We start from the raw sequence: 15,366 nt of genomic DNA on the forward strand, positions 1-15,366 counted from the left end.
CTCGGAATTCCAATCAGGAATCACTCCTAAAGGGATGAAGTCACTCGGAGTGTTCTGCTTAGTTTTGTGCAAAAAGTGCCCCCACCCCTACCCCAGTTGCAAGGAATTCTCCCAGAAGCTAGCTAACAGATTGTATAATGAGGTAGAGAACCAAAGTGTTTCTGGGTTGTATAAAGTGGTTCTGCACAATTTCAAAGGAGTGGAAGCTGTCCTGGAATCTTGCTAGAGAAAAGAAAAAATTGGGAAGAGAGCATAACTTTTCCTTCCTGATATCAGTCTATGCATGTATATTTTCTTTAGTGCTTTAAGGACACCCACCCTTCGAATCACAGATTCTTTCCTTACCAATGATCTGTCAATGGCACTTTGTAATGGAACACTAGGACACGGCCAGTGCATGGCCTGATCATTATTGCTAAATATATTCCCCTCTCTTCCTGTCTGTGGCTGGTCCTCTCTTCACTTACGACAACTCTCCTGCAGTTGGTGGGGTAGGGGAGGAAGACACCACAAGACACTCTGTGGTGCAATGCTAAAAGGCTAATATTGTACAACAACCAGTGCCAAGGGGCTGGCGATATTAATCTGGAGACATGAACCAGTGCTGATTACTAGAATCAGGAAGAGGAACCTTGGTGACCCAAATTTTGTTCCTTTAGCATTGTTTCCCATGGTCTAATTGCAAATGAGACATGGAGTCTCAATAAGTCATTATCGTATGTCCTGTGTGATTCAGATAGATGCTGAGGGATCCACAATTTGCCCACAAATTTACAGTCAATTCACTTTACAGTGTGTTCTGTGAAGCGCTTTGGGACGTCCTTCTGACGTGAAAAGCGCTATATCAAATGCAAGGATTATTATTTATCCTCACTCTCTCTCCCCCCACCGCTACTATTATGAAATATTGATTGTTTTCTCCTTATTATCATGGTTTATAGTCTCTTTCCATCCAGGTTCACCCCAAATATTCCCAGCAATTGGCCATTGCCGTTTTAGGACACTGCTTGGTACAAATTAGCTGCGTCACTTACCTTCATAATCACATTCACTTTATTTCCAATTAATCTCATTCAGTAAAGTATTTCAAAACTTTTCTTTTCCATGAAAAGTGCTGTATTGGGTATCAGAGTTGTGTCTTGGAACACTCACACTTTTTGGCACCTCATGCCTGCATCCAATAAACTTACAAGTCAAATATGACATGACTAAAACTTCCTCTGCAATGACCAAGCCAAATATATTATAAGAACAGGACATTTAGCCCAACACGCCTGTTCCACCAGTTTCATGACTGGATGCAAAGCAAAGCTCCATCTACACATCTACACTATCCCATCGAGCACTCTGGGTCACGTATAGATTTTACTTTGCCCAAACAATATGATTCTGGCCCAGCCTCAGAAGATTGCTCACATACTACACCAATGTGATATTTCTATGTTCCACACACACCATCTAGTAAGATAATAATAATAAGAAGAAAAAATAAGGTTGTGCTAAATTGTACTGAATTATCAAATTTCTTGAACTCAGATCCACCAGGAACTAAGGTTAACACTTTCAAACATTTTTGGACCTGAGCATTGCAGTCAGAAAAGACATTCATCCCATCAGTAAGGCTCAAAATTAACCACAGATCAAAGAGGTGATAGGACAATAAACCACCTCATGGCCTCAGAATAGGAAATTCTATTCTTATCTTTCAATGATACTAACTAGTATTTGTGTATCTCCCACTCCCAACCCTTTATATCACAGTATTCTTCAAACTTGCATACGTGTTTATTAGGAAATGCACAGGTGTGAACCAAATGGGTAGCTTTGGTTACTTACAGGAAGTGTTCCAGATCCAATACAACCAATATTTAGACAAGGGGAGCGAAGATAGTGGGGCGAGCGCAATGATAGACAGGATAGCCTGGGAGTATTGGTGGCCCTTGACACTGTGATCCTATGACCTGATGTCAGTGCGTGAATCTGATACCCTGCAGATAAACCTTTGAACCCTGTACATCTTTACTTTTTCTGCTTTTTTAGGAGATGGTGTAAACTCTTTGTGTGAAAAAAAAGTTGCGTGATACTGAGCCATATAAACTGCAGCGACCCAGGTTTGGCATTGGTTTGTGCTGAGTTAACTACTACAGTAAAACTTGTATAAATCTGATCTGTATAATTTGTATAATCACCTAAATCATACATCTATCCAAATCACATTGAAGAGTTTATATTCTATGCAAATTTGACATAATTCATACTTTGCAGAAGTCATATTAAATGTATGGTCCCAACTGATATGACTTATATGAAGTTTACTGTATCAGCACTGGTTGTTTTATAATTTCTTGATCCTTAACTGGTGGATGCTGTTAGAAAATGCATGTGTGGACTTTGGTTAAGAACTGGGTTGAGCTTGTCTATGATTGCTCCCCCACCCCCTACATTGTATGAGATAGCTTGTCGACCATTGCTGTATGTGATCAGTCATGAAGAATGGACACTTGAGTGAGATAATAGAGGTTGGCAGAATCCTTAGGCCCCATATCCTAAACTAGAATCAGCTTTCTTCAGGAAAAGCAAGGAAAATTTAAACATTTAAAGGAAAACATAATTTCAAAAGTTTGCAATTCCATGTGCCATTTTGTTTCCAAAATAATAATAATCCTTGCATTTAATATAGCACCTTATCCCATCTTCTAGCCGTCTCAAAGCGCTTCACAGAATATACTGTAAAGTGAATTGACTGTATATTTTGTGGGCGAAACACGGCAGCCAATTGCTCATAGCAGTGTATAGATTGAGCGACCAAATTATTTATTTTTTGGGAGGGGATTATTACCCTGGTTAGCGATCTGACTATTGACTAGATCAAGTTTAATGGGTTAAGCTTTGCAAAAGTGAGATTCCTGTGTGGTTGAAATGCTGGGCGATTTTTACAAAAATATTTTACTTTTGATTAACAGCAGAGACAATCTCAGACCAGTTTAAAATTTGGTAAATCTTCTATTGCAGTTAATATTCTGTTGGTGTGAATGCAATGTGTTAGGTTATTGAGGTGGAACAGGAACAGCCTGTCTATGAGAAGGCTTGGCTGAGCTCCACAGTTCGTCAGGTTTGAATCAGGACCTCCTGATCAACACAAGGCTTTCACTATTTTACAAGTATCAAAATTCGAGTGGAAAGAGGGGTCAGGACCTTTCAAACTGGAAAGTATGAGCACTGTGATATCTCTAAGAGATTATCTCCATAGCCAAGACCTGAATCCCAAATCTTGACAATGACTCAATCACTTGACAATGTATTGCTGACTGACTACAGTTGCTTGAAATGAATCTGTGCGAAGAAACAGAAATTTTGAGCACCATCTTCTGTGCCTGTACCACTTCCGCCTGTTGTTTCTAAATCACCTTGTTTTAATTAATCCTATTTTCCACCTCTCTTCACCTCATTCCTTAAAGTTTTACTGCTTCGATATTTATTAATCCAAACCTCAGTAGATAGTATTGAGGTAGTAAATTCCGAACCCAAACAAATGTTTTGAGTGAAGAAATTCCCTCTAAACTGTTACCTACCTTTTCTGCTAATCCCTTATCCTCTTGATTCACCAACTGAAGATAAAATTGGTTATTGACTACATGGCTGTTTGTGGGACATTGCTGAGGCAATTTGGCTCCTGTGTTTACCTACAAATATACAGGCACTGTACTTCACAGAATTTTTTTTTTGTGAAATGCTTTGAGATGTCTTGATGATGTGATAAGTCACGATATCAAATGAGAGGATTATTGTTAAATGAAATAGTTTAGCTGGGAGCCTGAGCTGGATGTACAAATGCAAACTTCAAAGTGGGGGCATGTAAAGAGCACGAGGCAATGAAGTTAGTTCAGCACTTAGGTTAGTGAATGGAAATCTCTCTGTAAAGGTGCCAGCACAGACTGTGTTTTAAAAGGGCGAAGATGCCTCTGGAGTCACTACCAAGGTCACTCAGACTCTGACAAAGCTGGGAAAAGGCTCCATATTATCTGTTAAAAGAGACATGCACTGGAGTGTGTGGTTTATCTGTTGTAATCTGTTGCCTGTTTATGTTTGCTAAATGATTTATTGGTTGATCCCAATCCTTGCATTTGATATAGTGCAACTCTTCCCTTCACAAGCTGCAGATCATCCAAAACTCTGCAACTCTGTACTTTCGCACACCAGGCTCTGTGACCCCATCACCCCCACCCTGACCCGACTCCACTGGCTCCCCATCCCTCAGACGATCAAATTCAAGATCCTCGTCCTCACTTTCAAGGCCATCCATGGTCTTGGCCCCTTCCTACCTCTCTGACCTACCAACTTGCACGTTCGCTTCGCTCAGTGGGCTCTGGCCTACTCCATGTCTCCTGCCCGACCCGCCTTACCATCGGTGGCCGGGCTTTCAGCTTCTCTGCCCCCACAGTCTGGAACTCCATCCCACAGTCCCTTCGCCTCACTTCCTCCCTTGCCTCCTTCAAGGCCGGTCTCAAGACCCTCCTCTTCGATCGTGCCTTCAGTCACCCTTCCACCTCTTTGTCTTCCCTCACCCCTACCCCACCCCTCCCCCATACTCGGGTCCTGACCCCTAAGTGTCCAGTGCCTTGGGACCTCCTCCTTACGTGAAAGGCGCTCTATGTAATTTTGTTGTTGTTGTTGCATTTCACATCAGACAAACGTCTCATAGCACTTCACGGGATTTCATAGAATCATAGAACTTTACAGCACAGAAGGAGGCTATTCAGCCCACCGTGTCTGTGCTGGCTGTTTGAAAGAGCTATCCAATTCAATCCCATTCTCTCCTCATAGCCCTGCAAACTTGTCCTCCCCAAATAATTATCTACTTCTCTCTTAAAAGATGTTAACGAATCAGCTTCCACCACCCTTTCAGGCAATGCTGTGTAAAAAAAATTCTCCTCACCTCCCCTCTGTTTTTTTTAACAACTATTTTAAATCGGTGTCCTCGGGTTACTGACCCACCCACCAGTGGAAATAGTTTCTCCTTGTTCACTCTATCGAATCCTCTCATAATTTTGAAAAGGTCTATTAAGTCTCCTCTTAACCTTCTCTGCTCCAAGCAGAATAATCCCAGCTTCTCTCGCCTCTCCCGATAACTGAAGTCCCTCATTCCTGGTACCATCCTGGTAAATCTCCTTTGCATCCTCTTCAATGTCAGTGTTTTATAAAGGTTTGTATAACTTCTTGACTTTTGTATTCTCTGCTGTTATTTATAAAGCCTAGTATCCCGTATGCTTTCTTTAAACAGTTTTATCTACCTGTTCTGCCACCTTCAAAGATTTACTTATATGAACCCCCAGGTCTCTCTGTTACTTCACCTCCTTTAAGACTGTACCACTGTACCATCAGCTTATATTGTCTCTCCTCATTCTTCCTTCCAAAGTGCATCACTTCACATTTCTCCACATTAAACTTCATCTGCCACGTGTCTGCCCATGTTACCAGTCTGTCTATGTCCATTTGCAGTCTGCTACTATCCTCCTCACTGTTTACTACTTTTCCTAGCTTAGTATCATCTGCAAACTTGGAAATTGTTCTCCCTATACCCAAGTCCAGGTCATTTATATAGATCAAAAACAGCAGTGGTCCCAATACTGACCCCTGGGGGACCCCACTGCACACCAGTCACCACCACTCTCTGCTTTCTGTCTCCCAGCCAGTTCTGTGTCCATGCTGCCACTGTCCCTTTAATACCGTGGGTTTCTATTTTGCTTACAAGTCTCTTATGTGGCACTTTATCAAACGCCTTTTGAAAATCCATATAGACGACATCAACTGCACTACCTTCATCCACCCTCTCCATTACTTCATATAAAAACTCTATCAAGTTTGTTGGACATGATTTGCCTTTAACAAATCCATGTTGACTGTCCTTTATTAACTCATATTTTTCTAAGTGAAAATTTATTTTGTGCCGGATTATAGTCTCTAAAAGTTTCCTCACTACTGACATTAGGCTGACTGGCCTGTAGTTCCCGGGTTTATCTTTCTGCCCCTTTTTCTACAGGGGAGTAACATTTGCAACCCTCCAGTTCTCTGGCACCACCCTGGTGTCCAAGGAGGATTGAAAGATTGTGGCTAGAGCCTCCATTATTCCCATCCTTACTTCCCTCAGTAACCTAGGATGCATCCCGCCTGGTCTGGGTGACTTATTTACCTTGAGCACTGACAACCTTCTCTTGGTTTATTCTTATCTTATCCAACTTCTCTACCCTCTCCTCTGATACTGTGGCATTGGCTGAAACCAGTATCAAAGGAGATTTGCATTTATTTACTGCATTTATTGTGCGGTGACTGTATATTTTGTAGGTGAATGGTGGTGTCTATGACACTTGGCTTCCTGTACAAAAGAACCAACCTCCTTTTAGACATCACAGCTGAGCTACATCTTGTCTTCATATACTGTACACAAGGCTCATAATAGCAATTAGGAGTGGGATCCATGGTTGCTTTCTCCTTTCTAGACGAGAGCTTTTAGCTTCTAGGTACTACGGCTGAGATCAGATACCTCAACACAGACTGAGAATTAAACCCATCTTGTTCTCGTATAAATTAAAATATTTAAATAAGATTATGAAACAACCCTGGGAGAGAGTGAATATGTATGAGTCAGAGTAAGGGAAAGAGATATGAACAAGGGGGAGACAGTGTATGTGAGGGAGTGTGATGGACAACGTCAGCAAGAGAGTGAGATAGCAGCAGAAGTATGCACAAGACAGTGAGTTTGTAGCCAAATGTTGCTTGAGTCAGTGAAGTTAAAAAAATAATATTCCTTGCATTTGATATAATGCCTTATCATGTCATTGCAATAATAGTGGGTGATTTTAATCTTCATATAGGCTGGGAAAACCAAATTGGCAAAAGTAAATTAGAGGATGAGTTTATGGAATGCATTAGTGATAGTTTTCTAGAACATTATGCTGAGGAATCAACCAGTGAACAGGCTATCCTAGATCTTGTATTGTGTAACGAAGCAGGGCTAATCAGTAATCTTGAAGTTAAGGCTCCTCTAGGGCATAGTGACCATAATATGATGGAATTTACTATTAAGTTTGAGAGTGTTGTAGTTAAGTCTGAATCAAGGGTCTTAAACTTAAATAAAGCCAACTCTGCAGGTATGAGGGATGATTTGGCTAAAATAGACTGGGAAAGTAGATTAAGATATGACGGTACACAAGCAATGGCAAACTTTCAAAGATATATTAGATAATTCCAAGCGAACGCATAGTCCCTTGAGAAATAAAAATTCTCTATAAAGAGAAGTTAAGGAAAGTATAAAATTAAAAGAGGCCTATAATATTGCCGAAAGAGCTGTAAACCTGAGGATTGGGAGGGTTTTAGAGATCAGCAAAGGATAACCAAGAAACTGATTAAGAGGGAGAAAATTGAATATGAGAGTAAACTAGAGATATAAAGACAGATTGTAAGTGTTTTTACAAGTATATAAAGAGGAAGAGATTAACAAAAGTAAATGTGGGTCCCTTAGAGGCAGAGACAGAAGAAATTATAATGGGGAATAAAGAAATGGCAGAGTCACTAAACAAATACTTTGCTTCTGTCTTCACGTTGGAAGATATTAAAAACTTACCAGAAATAGTGGGGAACCAAGAGACTAATGTTAATGAGGAATTTAAAGAAATTAATGTCAGTAAAGTAATAGTACTGGAGAAATTGATAGGACCAAAAACTGATAAATCCCCTGGACCTGATGGCCTGCATCCTAGGGTTTTAAAGGAGGTGGCTGCAGAAATAGTGGATGCATTGTTTTTGATCACAAACGTAAAACCGCTATTTAAGAAGGGTGGGAGAGAAAAAATGGCGAACTATAGACCAATTAGCCTGACATCAGTGGTAGGGAAAATTCTAGAGTCTATAATTAGGGACGTCGTTGTGGGGCACTCAGAAAGTCATAATATGATTAGGCAGAATCAACACAGTTTTATGAAAGGGAAATTGTGTATAACAAACCTTTTAGAATTTTTTGAAGATGTAACTAGCAGGTTAGATAGGGGGCAACAGTGTAGTGTACTTAAATTTTCAGAAGGCATTCGACAAGGTGCCACATAAAAGATTGTTACATAAGATTAGGGCTCATGGAATTAAGGGTAATATATTAGCATGGATCGAAGAATGTTTAACAGGCAGAAAACAGAGAGTAGGGATAAACGGGTCCTTCTCAGATTGGCAGGTTGTGACTAGTGGAGTGCCGTAAGGATCAGTGCTTGGGCCTTAACTGTTTACATTCTACATCAATGATTTAGATGAGGAAATAGAGCTTAATGTATCTAAATTCGCGGATGATATAAAGCTAGGTGGGAAAGTAAGCTGTGAGGAGGACACAAGGAGGATGCAAAGGGTTATGGACAAGTTAAGTGAGTGGGCAAAAAGGTGGCAGTATAATATGGGGAAGTGTAAAGTTATTCACCTAGGTAGAAAAAATAGAAAAGCAGATTATTTTCTAGAGGGGGAGAGACTAGATAGTGTTAGTATTCAGAAGGATTTAGGTGTCCTTGTACACCAATCACAGAAACTTAGTATGCAGGTACAGCAAGCTTGCTAATAACATGTTAGCATTTGTTCCAAAGTGATCAGAGTACAAGAGTAGGGAAGTCTTACTGCAATTGTATAGGGCCTTGGTGAGACCGCACCTGGAATATTGTGTGCAATTTGGGTTCCCTTATCTAAGAAAGGATATACTCGCCTTAGGTTCACTAGGTTGGTTCCTGGAATGAGGGAGTTGACCTACGAGGAGAGGTTGAGTAGACTAGGCCTATATTCTCTAGAATGTAGAAGAATTAGAGGTGATCTTATAGAAACCTATAAGATTCTTAAGGGTCTTGACAGGGTAGATAGTGTGAGACTGTTTCCCCTGTTTGCAGAATCCAAAATTAGGGGTCATAGTCTCAGGAATAAAAATGTTAGCCCTTTAGAACGGAGTTGAGAAAACATTTCTTCACTCAGAAAGTAGTGAATTTATGGAATTCTCTACCCCAGAAGGCTATGGATGCTCAGTTATTGAACATATTCAAGATTGAGATTGATGGATTTTTAAAAACTAAAGGGATTAAGGCGGGTAAATGGAATTAGGTTAGAACATCAGCCATGAACTTATTAAATAGCAGGGCAGGCTGGAGGGGCCAAATGGCCTACTCCTGCTCCTATTTCTTATGTTCTTATGTTGGTGAGATGTCTCAAGGTGCTTCACAGGATGTATTGTAAAGAGGATCGACTGTGTATTTTGCAGGCGAAAAGAGAACAAAACAATGATAGTCTGAGACCAAGAGATAGAGAGCTGCTGATTAAGAAATCACTATGGAGCTACTGCTTATTAAACTTATTGCTTTTCAACCCAGCAAATACATCCTGTAAATAAAATGCAGAAGTCCATGTTTGTGGTGAGTGTTTACAGAGCAGTTTCCTACACCTCTCCCTAAGCACAGAGGTTTGTATTTATAATCTGCTGCAGGAAACAGTTGCAGTTAAAGCAGTAGGAGTGAGCCAGGCTATTTGTTTATTTACCTTTTTCACAATGTTAATGGATTGTGCAATTCCCTCTTCCCCAGTCTAAAGATGATGGCTTCTCCTGGGTCCAAGATCCTATTCCACTCACTTTCCTATACGTGGAGAGGACTTGTGGGCTTTTTGGCGCAGAGAGTAAGGGGTCCATTTGATGTTGAGCATGCCTTCCCACTGCCACTTTGAGTATACCATGGGCATATTGCACATTGCCTGCCATTTACTATGTATGGATCATCTCAATTTATAGTGGATTGGTAAATTGCTTCTCCAATCTCTCATCTTCTCCCTCCCCTCTCCTAGGGCATGGTTCCACTGGCACATGTTATCCTCTAGAAACTTTAACCAAATGGCCATTCTTCCCATGATTGGTCAAAAAGAAATGAAGATGAGCTATTTGACTGTGTGTGTGTGTCTGTGTATGAGGGAGGGGGGTAGGGGAGGCAGGGAGGGGGAATAGGATTATGGCTGAGTCTGATACTGGCTGGGTGTTAGGTTGAACTTACCCTTGGCAGTGCTCGATAGTTCGAACAACATTGCAACGACAAGGAGACTCAGGAAACCCATCTTCTGCAAGTTGCCTTCCCACATTGACCTTATCGCTTGAGGCTAGAGAAAGTGAAGAGGAAGAAGCAAGATCAGTCTCTTACACTGCATTTACCTCATATCTCTGCCAACTCCAGCAGGCAGTCTCTAAGTCCACGTGGCATGACATCAGCATTAGTGCAGATATCTGAGATCCTTTTGCCCGGATCCAAGCTCAGTGCCTGCCAAAGCAATGATTGAACTCAAGACAATGTCTCAGCCAACATTTCACAGGTAATTACCATCAAGTGTACAGACCACTTCATTATTGACAAATGCACCAGCCATCTTGCACACAACAAGCTCCCACAATTAACTATGAGATAAATGACCAATTTATCTGGATGTTTGTTGACCAGCACACAGGGAAACTCGTTTCTCTTTTTGAATAGTGCCATAACTTCTTTAACATTACTCGACGAACTGGCAAATCTCCAATGCTACAGCCATGTTTTTACGCAATGTCAGCCTAGACTATGAGCTCAAGTCCTGACTTGAGATCACAGACCAGGCTCGTTTCAAGCCGTCTCACTTTGACCATAGCCTTCAGTCATCCTTTTAGTCCCTAGTGAAACCAAAGGAGAAGTGTACTGAATGCGCTTGGTGGTGCCATGGGTCAGCTACGAGCAAGTGAGCGGTGAGGTCGGAGCGGCCAGAGAAGAGACCTTGCTCAACTCCCCTTCCTCTGCCCGCTGCTGGCTGACATAATCAACCAGTCTCTCTCCTCAGGCTCTGTCCCACTCCCAATGAAAACCACTGTCATCATCCTCTCCTTAAAAAACACCTTGATCCCTCCAACCTCACAAACTTCAGATCCAGCAAAACCTGCCCTTCCTGGCCAAAGTGTTGGAACTGTTATTGCAATCAACTTCATTCACACCTTTCCTTCCACTCCCTACTCGAACCCCTCCAGGCTGGTTTTTGCTCTGTCCACAGCACAGAGACAGCGCTCGTCAAAGTAACAAATGACGTCCTCTCTCTCTGTGTGTCCTCCTCTCTCTCCCTCTGCCTCTTCATTCTCCTGGATCTCTCCACTGCATTTGACACAGTTGATCACGCCATCTTCCTCCACCACCTCGCCCCACCTTAGTGGGACTACACTCGAATGGTTTGAGTCCTACTTAATACATCTCAGCAAATATTTTTTCCTCCCACTTCCACCTGGTCACCTGCGGGATACCCCAGGTTTCATCCTCGGATCCATTTTATTCCTTACCACACATCTGTTCCTTGACCAGGACCACTTTTTTCTACCTCTGCCACATTGCCTGCCTCCGTCCGTACCTCACAACAAAAGCAGCCAAAACCTTGTCTACACCTTCGTCACTTCCCGGCTGGATTACTCTAAAGCCCTCCTCGCTGGCTCCCCAACTCCACAATACGCAAAATCCAATTAATCCCAAACTCTGCCACCCGGACACTCAAACACACAAAAATCCTTCCCCCCATCACACAAGTGCTTGCCAAGCACTACTGGCTCCCATTTACCAAGCAGATTGATTTCAAGATCTTCTCACTTGCTTTCGAAACCCTTCATGCCCTTGCATCTCCCTACCTATCCAATCGGATTACCGCCCACTCCACCACCCACTGCCTCCGCTCGACTGGCTCCAGCCTCCTATTTATCCCCCATCCTCTCCACCATCGGTGGCCGTGTCTTCAGCCACTACGCCCCGAAACTCTGGAACTCTCTCCCTCAATCACCCTGCCTTGCTCCTTCCCTTCACACCTTCAAATCCCACTTAATGACCTTTTTTGATTGGGCTTACCATCACCATCCACTCCTTCTCCTACTGGCTTGGCATCAGACTCTGCCACTGTCAAGCGCTCTGGAAGTTTACCCTACGTGAAGGTTGCAATGTAAATGCAAGGTGTTGTTATTGTAGTCAGCCACGAGTGACTCAATATGATTCAATCAGGGGTGACAATGCTATTAGCAAAATACATACTATACAGAGCAGTGTGATTACTATATATATAGTGGGATTGAATACAAAACACAGAGCAGCTGCAGATAGACTGATGCTATATAATGTATAGAGAAGTGAGAATAGTGTTTCTCTTTCACAGGTAAATAGCAGATTTCTTCTAGGATGAAATCAAACTAAATGTATGCCTGGACTGACCAGGTATAAAGTGACACCATTTATTGAATTTAGAATTTACACAGAAGATTAAGGCCCATAGAGCAATAAGTATGAAAAGAATAACAGCAAAATAAAATACCAAGGAGTGGTTTGGTGATACTGAATTTGGGGTTTGAAATGTCTGTACATTGGATAAGGGAGAAACACTGTGAAAGGTAAGGAATACTAGTTTTTTGTGAAAGATCGAGTTAAGCAAGGGTGGGTTGTGATGTTTAACAGTGAGAATGCAGTGAAGATGAAGAATATGTTAGCAAATGGGATTGAAACCGGGGAGGAAATAGAATGGACATTGATATTTGGAGATTGCAATGAAGCTGGAAGATGGCCAAATGTAAGGGAAGGATCACTTATCACACAAGCCTTTTCTTGTATTCTCTTCAACAGTGCATGAAAAAAGCCTCCCAGATATGGGAACAATGTTTAAGTCTTAGATGAACTTGGGTTTTACAGAGAGTTACTAATATTCCTTACATTTGATATTGCACCTTATCTCATCTTCGAGACGTCTCAAAGCGCTTCACAGAATATACTGTAAAGTCAATTGACTGTATATTTTGTGGGCACAACTCGGAGGCAATCACGCCCAGCAGTGTCCCACAAACAGTCATGGATTGAGTGACCAAATTATTATTGATTTTTTTGAGAGTTTATTACTCAGAGAAAAGTGCTCCACCAATCAACTAACAACTAGGTTTCTACTTACTGCTAGGTAAGCAGAGGCTTGTGGAGTAAAGAAACCTGTCCAAGGTCCTCTTGCTTGCAAGGCGAGTGGTCTAATCACTTAAGCTAAAGGACTCCACGACTCCAGAGTTGTTGATTGGCATGAAAGAGGAAACCAAGCTTTTTGGAGGCTTTTATGTAACACCCTCTAATATAGACGTTTATGAATATCTTGTTCATAGAAAAAATATGTTCACTCTCGCTGTAACCCAGCCCTGTCTGGAAAAAAAATCACGTAACTGTAGTTTCAAAGTTATTTTTCCTTAATATTGGTGGATTCAAATACAAGAAAAGTGATCGGTCTTTACTATGCACATGGAAAAGAGGTGAGACACAGAAACTGTCAACAAAGCCTGGATTTCAATTCTCAGTTGGTTACAATATTTCTGGATCCACAGGGAAAAAACTTTATATCAGGATTATTTAAATTAACTTTGTTTTGTAAATACAGAAAACCTTACATGAGTTGTATTAGATGGGACCCCATACATTTAATACGAATTATGCAAAGTATGAGTTATGTCAAACTTGCATAGAATATAAACTCTTGAATGGGACTTGGGCAGATGTACGACTTGGGCCACTATACGATTTATACAGATCAATCTTACATGAGTTTTACTGTATTTAAACCTTTGAATGTGATTTTCCAGCTCCAGGCATAAAAATTATGCATAAAAACTATCGTAAGGCGTTTTGCCCACAAAATACAGTCAATCCACTCCACAATACATTCTGTGAAGTGCTTTGAGATGTCTCAACAATGTGATAAGGCGCTATATCGCCTGATAATAATCCCTCAAGAAAAAACCCAATAATAATTTGGTCACTTCAACCCACGACTGTTTGCGGGACACTGCTGTGAGCAATTGGCTGCCGCGTTTCGCCCACAAATATACAGTCAATTCACTTTACAGTATATTCTGTGAAGCGCTTTGAGACGTCTCGAAGACGTGATTAGGCACTATATCAAATGCAAGGATTATTATTGTATTATTATCGTTAAGAGTCTCACCACACTTAGCCAAGAGGGGCAGATTAATACCGATCAGACATTTCAGCAATGAAATAAGTTATCAGAAACCAAGTGCAACAACTCAGGATTCCCCTTCTTTCTGCTTAACTATTATTATTATTATTATTAACTGTCTCTGAGGCGCTCTCTGATTTGTTCCCTTTGCTGCTGTAGTAACTTTGTTCTCTTTCCCTCTGTGTGCGCTGTATCCCTCTCCCTCTGCCCTCTCTCTGTGCCCCTCTCCCCCTCTCTGTGCCACTCTCCCCCTCTCCCTCGCTCTGTGCCCTCTCCCTCTCTCCCCCTCTCTGTGCCCCTCTCTCCCTCTCTCTGTGCCCCTCTCCCCCTCTCTGTGCCCTCTCTCTGTGCCCCTCTCCCCCTCTCTGTGCCCTCTCTCTGTGCCCCTCTCCCCCTCTCTGTGCCCTCTCTCTGTGCCCCTCTCCCTCTCTCCCCCTCTCTGTGCCCTCTCTCTGTGCCCCTCTCCCTCTCTCCCCCTCTCTGTGCCCTCTCTCGGGTCCTCCGCTCTCTGTCTGTAAGTTGTCCCTCAGGTTTCACAGCCGCTGTCGCCCTGAGGGCCGATGGCAGACACTCACCGCACTGACCGCTCCACCACTTCAGGCGTTTTCCCATCAAGTCCTCATGTTACGGTCACAGTGAAGCGGATCCCGCGGTCCGACTCCAGGAAACCGATACAAAAGCGGATGGAAACACCAACTCCCGGACACGGGAAAAGCTTCAAGAAAGTATGTTTGACCACTGTCAGAGAAAGATCACAATAAACACCGCCCAAAAACACGGTGGTGTCGGGGGGCGATCCCGAAAATGTCCCACTTTTAGCGATAGTTTCGCGGTCACTATCAGACCTGAGGAGTGCCTTTCTTTGAGGATTTTCTTTTTCTGTCTAAAAGTCAAAGTGTATTTCTGTCTCTGAGGCTGTGACTGCTGTTGGTGAGCGGAGAGAGCACAGGCACTGTGATGCCCTGTGCCAGGGCAGGGAGGGCAGGGCAGGGCAGGCAGGGGAGGGCAGGGCAGGGGAGGGCAGGCAGGGGAGGGCAGGCAGGGGAGGGCAGGGCAGGCAGGGGAGGGCAGGCAGGGGAGGGCAGGCAGGGGAGGGCAGGCAGGGGAGGGAGGGGAGGTCAGGCAGGGAGGGCAGGGCAGGCAGGGAGGGGAGGGCAGACAGGGCAGGGAGGGCAGGGGAGGACAGGGCAGGCAAGCAGGGAGGGGAGGGCAGGGAGGGCAGGCAGGGGAGGGAGGGCAGGGGAGGGCAGGGCAGGCAGGGAGGGGAGGGCAGGCAGGGAGGGGAGGGCAGGCAGGGCAGGCAGGCAGGGGAGGGCAGACAGGGCAGGGAGGGCA

At 43.1% G+C, this 15,366-nt stretch overlaps 1 protein-coding gene across 1 annotated transcript in view; it reads right to left on the reverse strand.

Annotated features, from left to right (window-relative positions):
• Positions 1-15,013, reverse strand: part of LOC103177279 — a 37,237-nt gene extending 22,224 nt beyond the window's left edge. The window contains exons 1-2 of the mRNA XM_042340016.1: positions 14,607-15,013; positions 10,056-10,158 (exon numbers count right to left, since the gene is read on the reverse strand). Coding sequence (XP_042195950.1) covers positions 10,056-10,158; positions 14,607-14,643 — 140 coding nt within the window. The 5' untranslated portion in view covers positions 14,644-15,013. The remainder of the gene's footprint in view (positions 1-10,055; positions 10,159-14,606) is intronic.
• Positions 15,014-15,366: the final 353 nt, after the last annotated feature.

This window comes from Callorhinchus milii, unplaced genomic scaffold, assembly GCF_018977255.1.
Source record: "Callorhinchus milii isolate IMCB2004 unplaced genomic scaffold, IMCB_Cmil_1.0 Scaffold13, whole genome shotgun sequence".
Lineage (NCBI taxonomy): Eukaryota > Metazoa > Chordata > Chondrichthyes > Chimaeriformes > Callorhinchidae > Callorhinchus > Callorhinchus milii.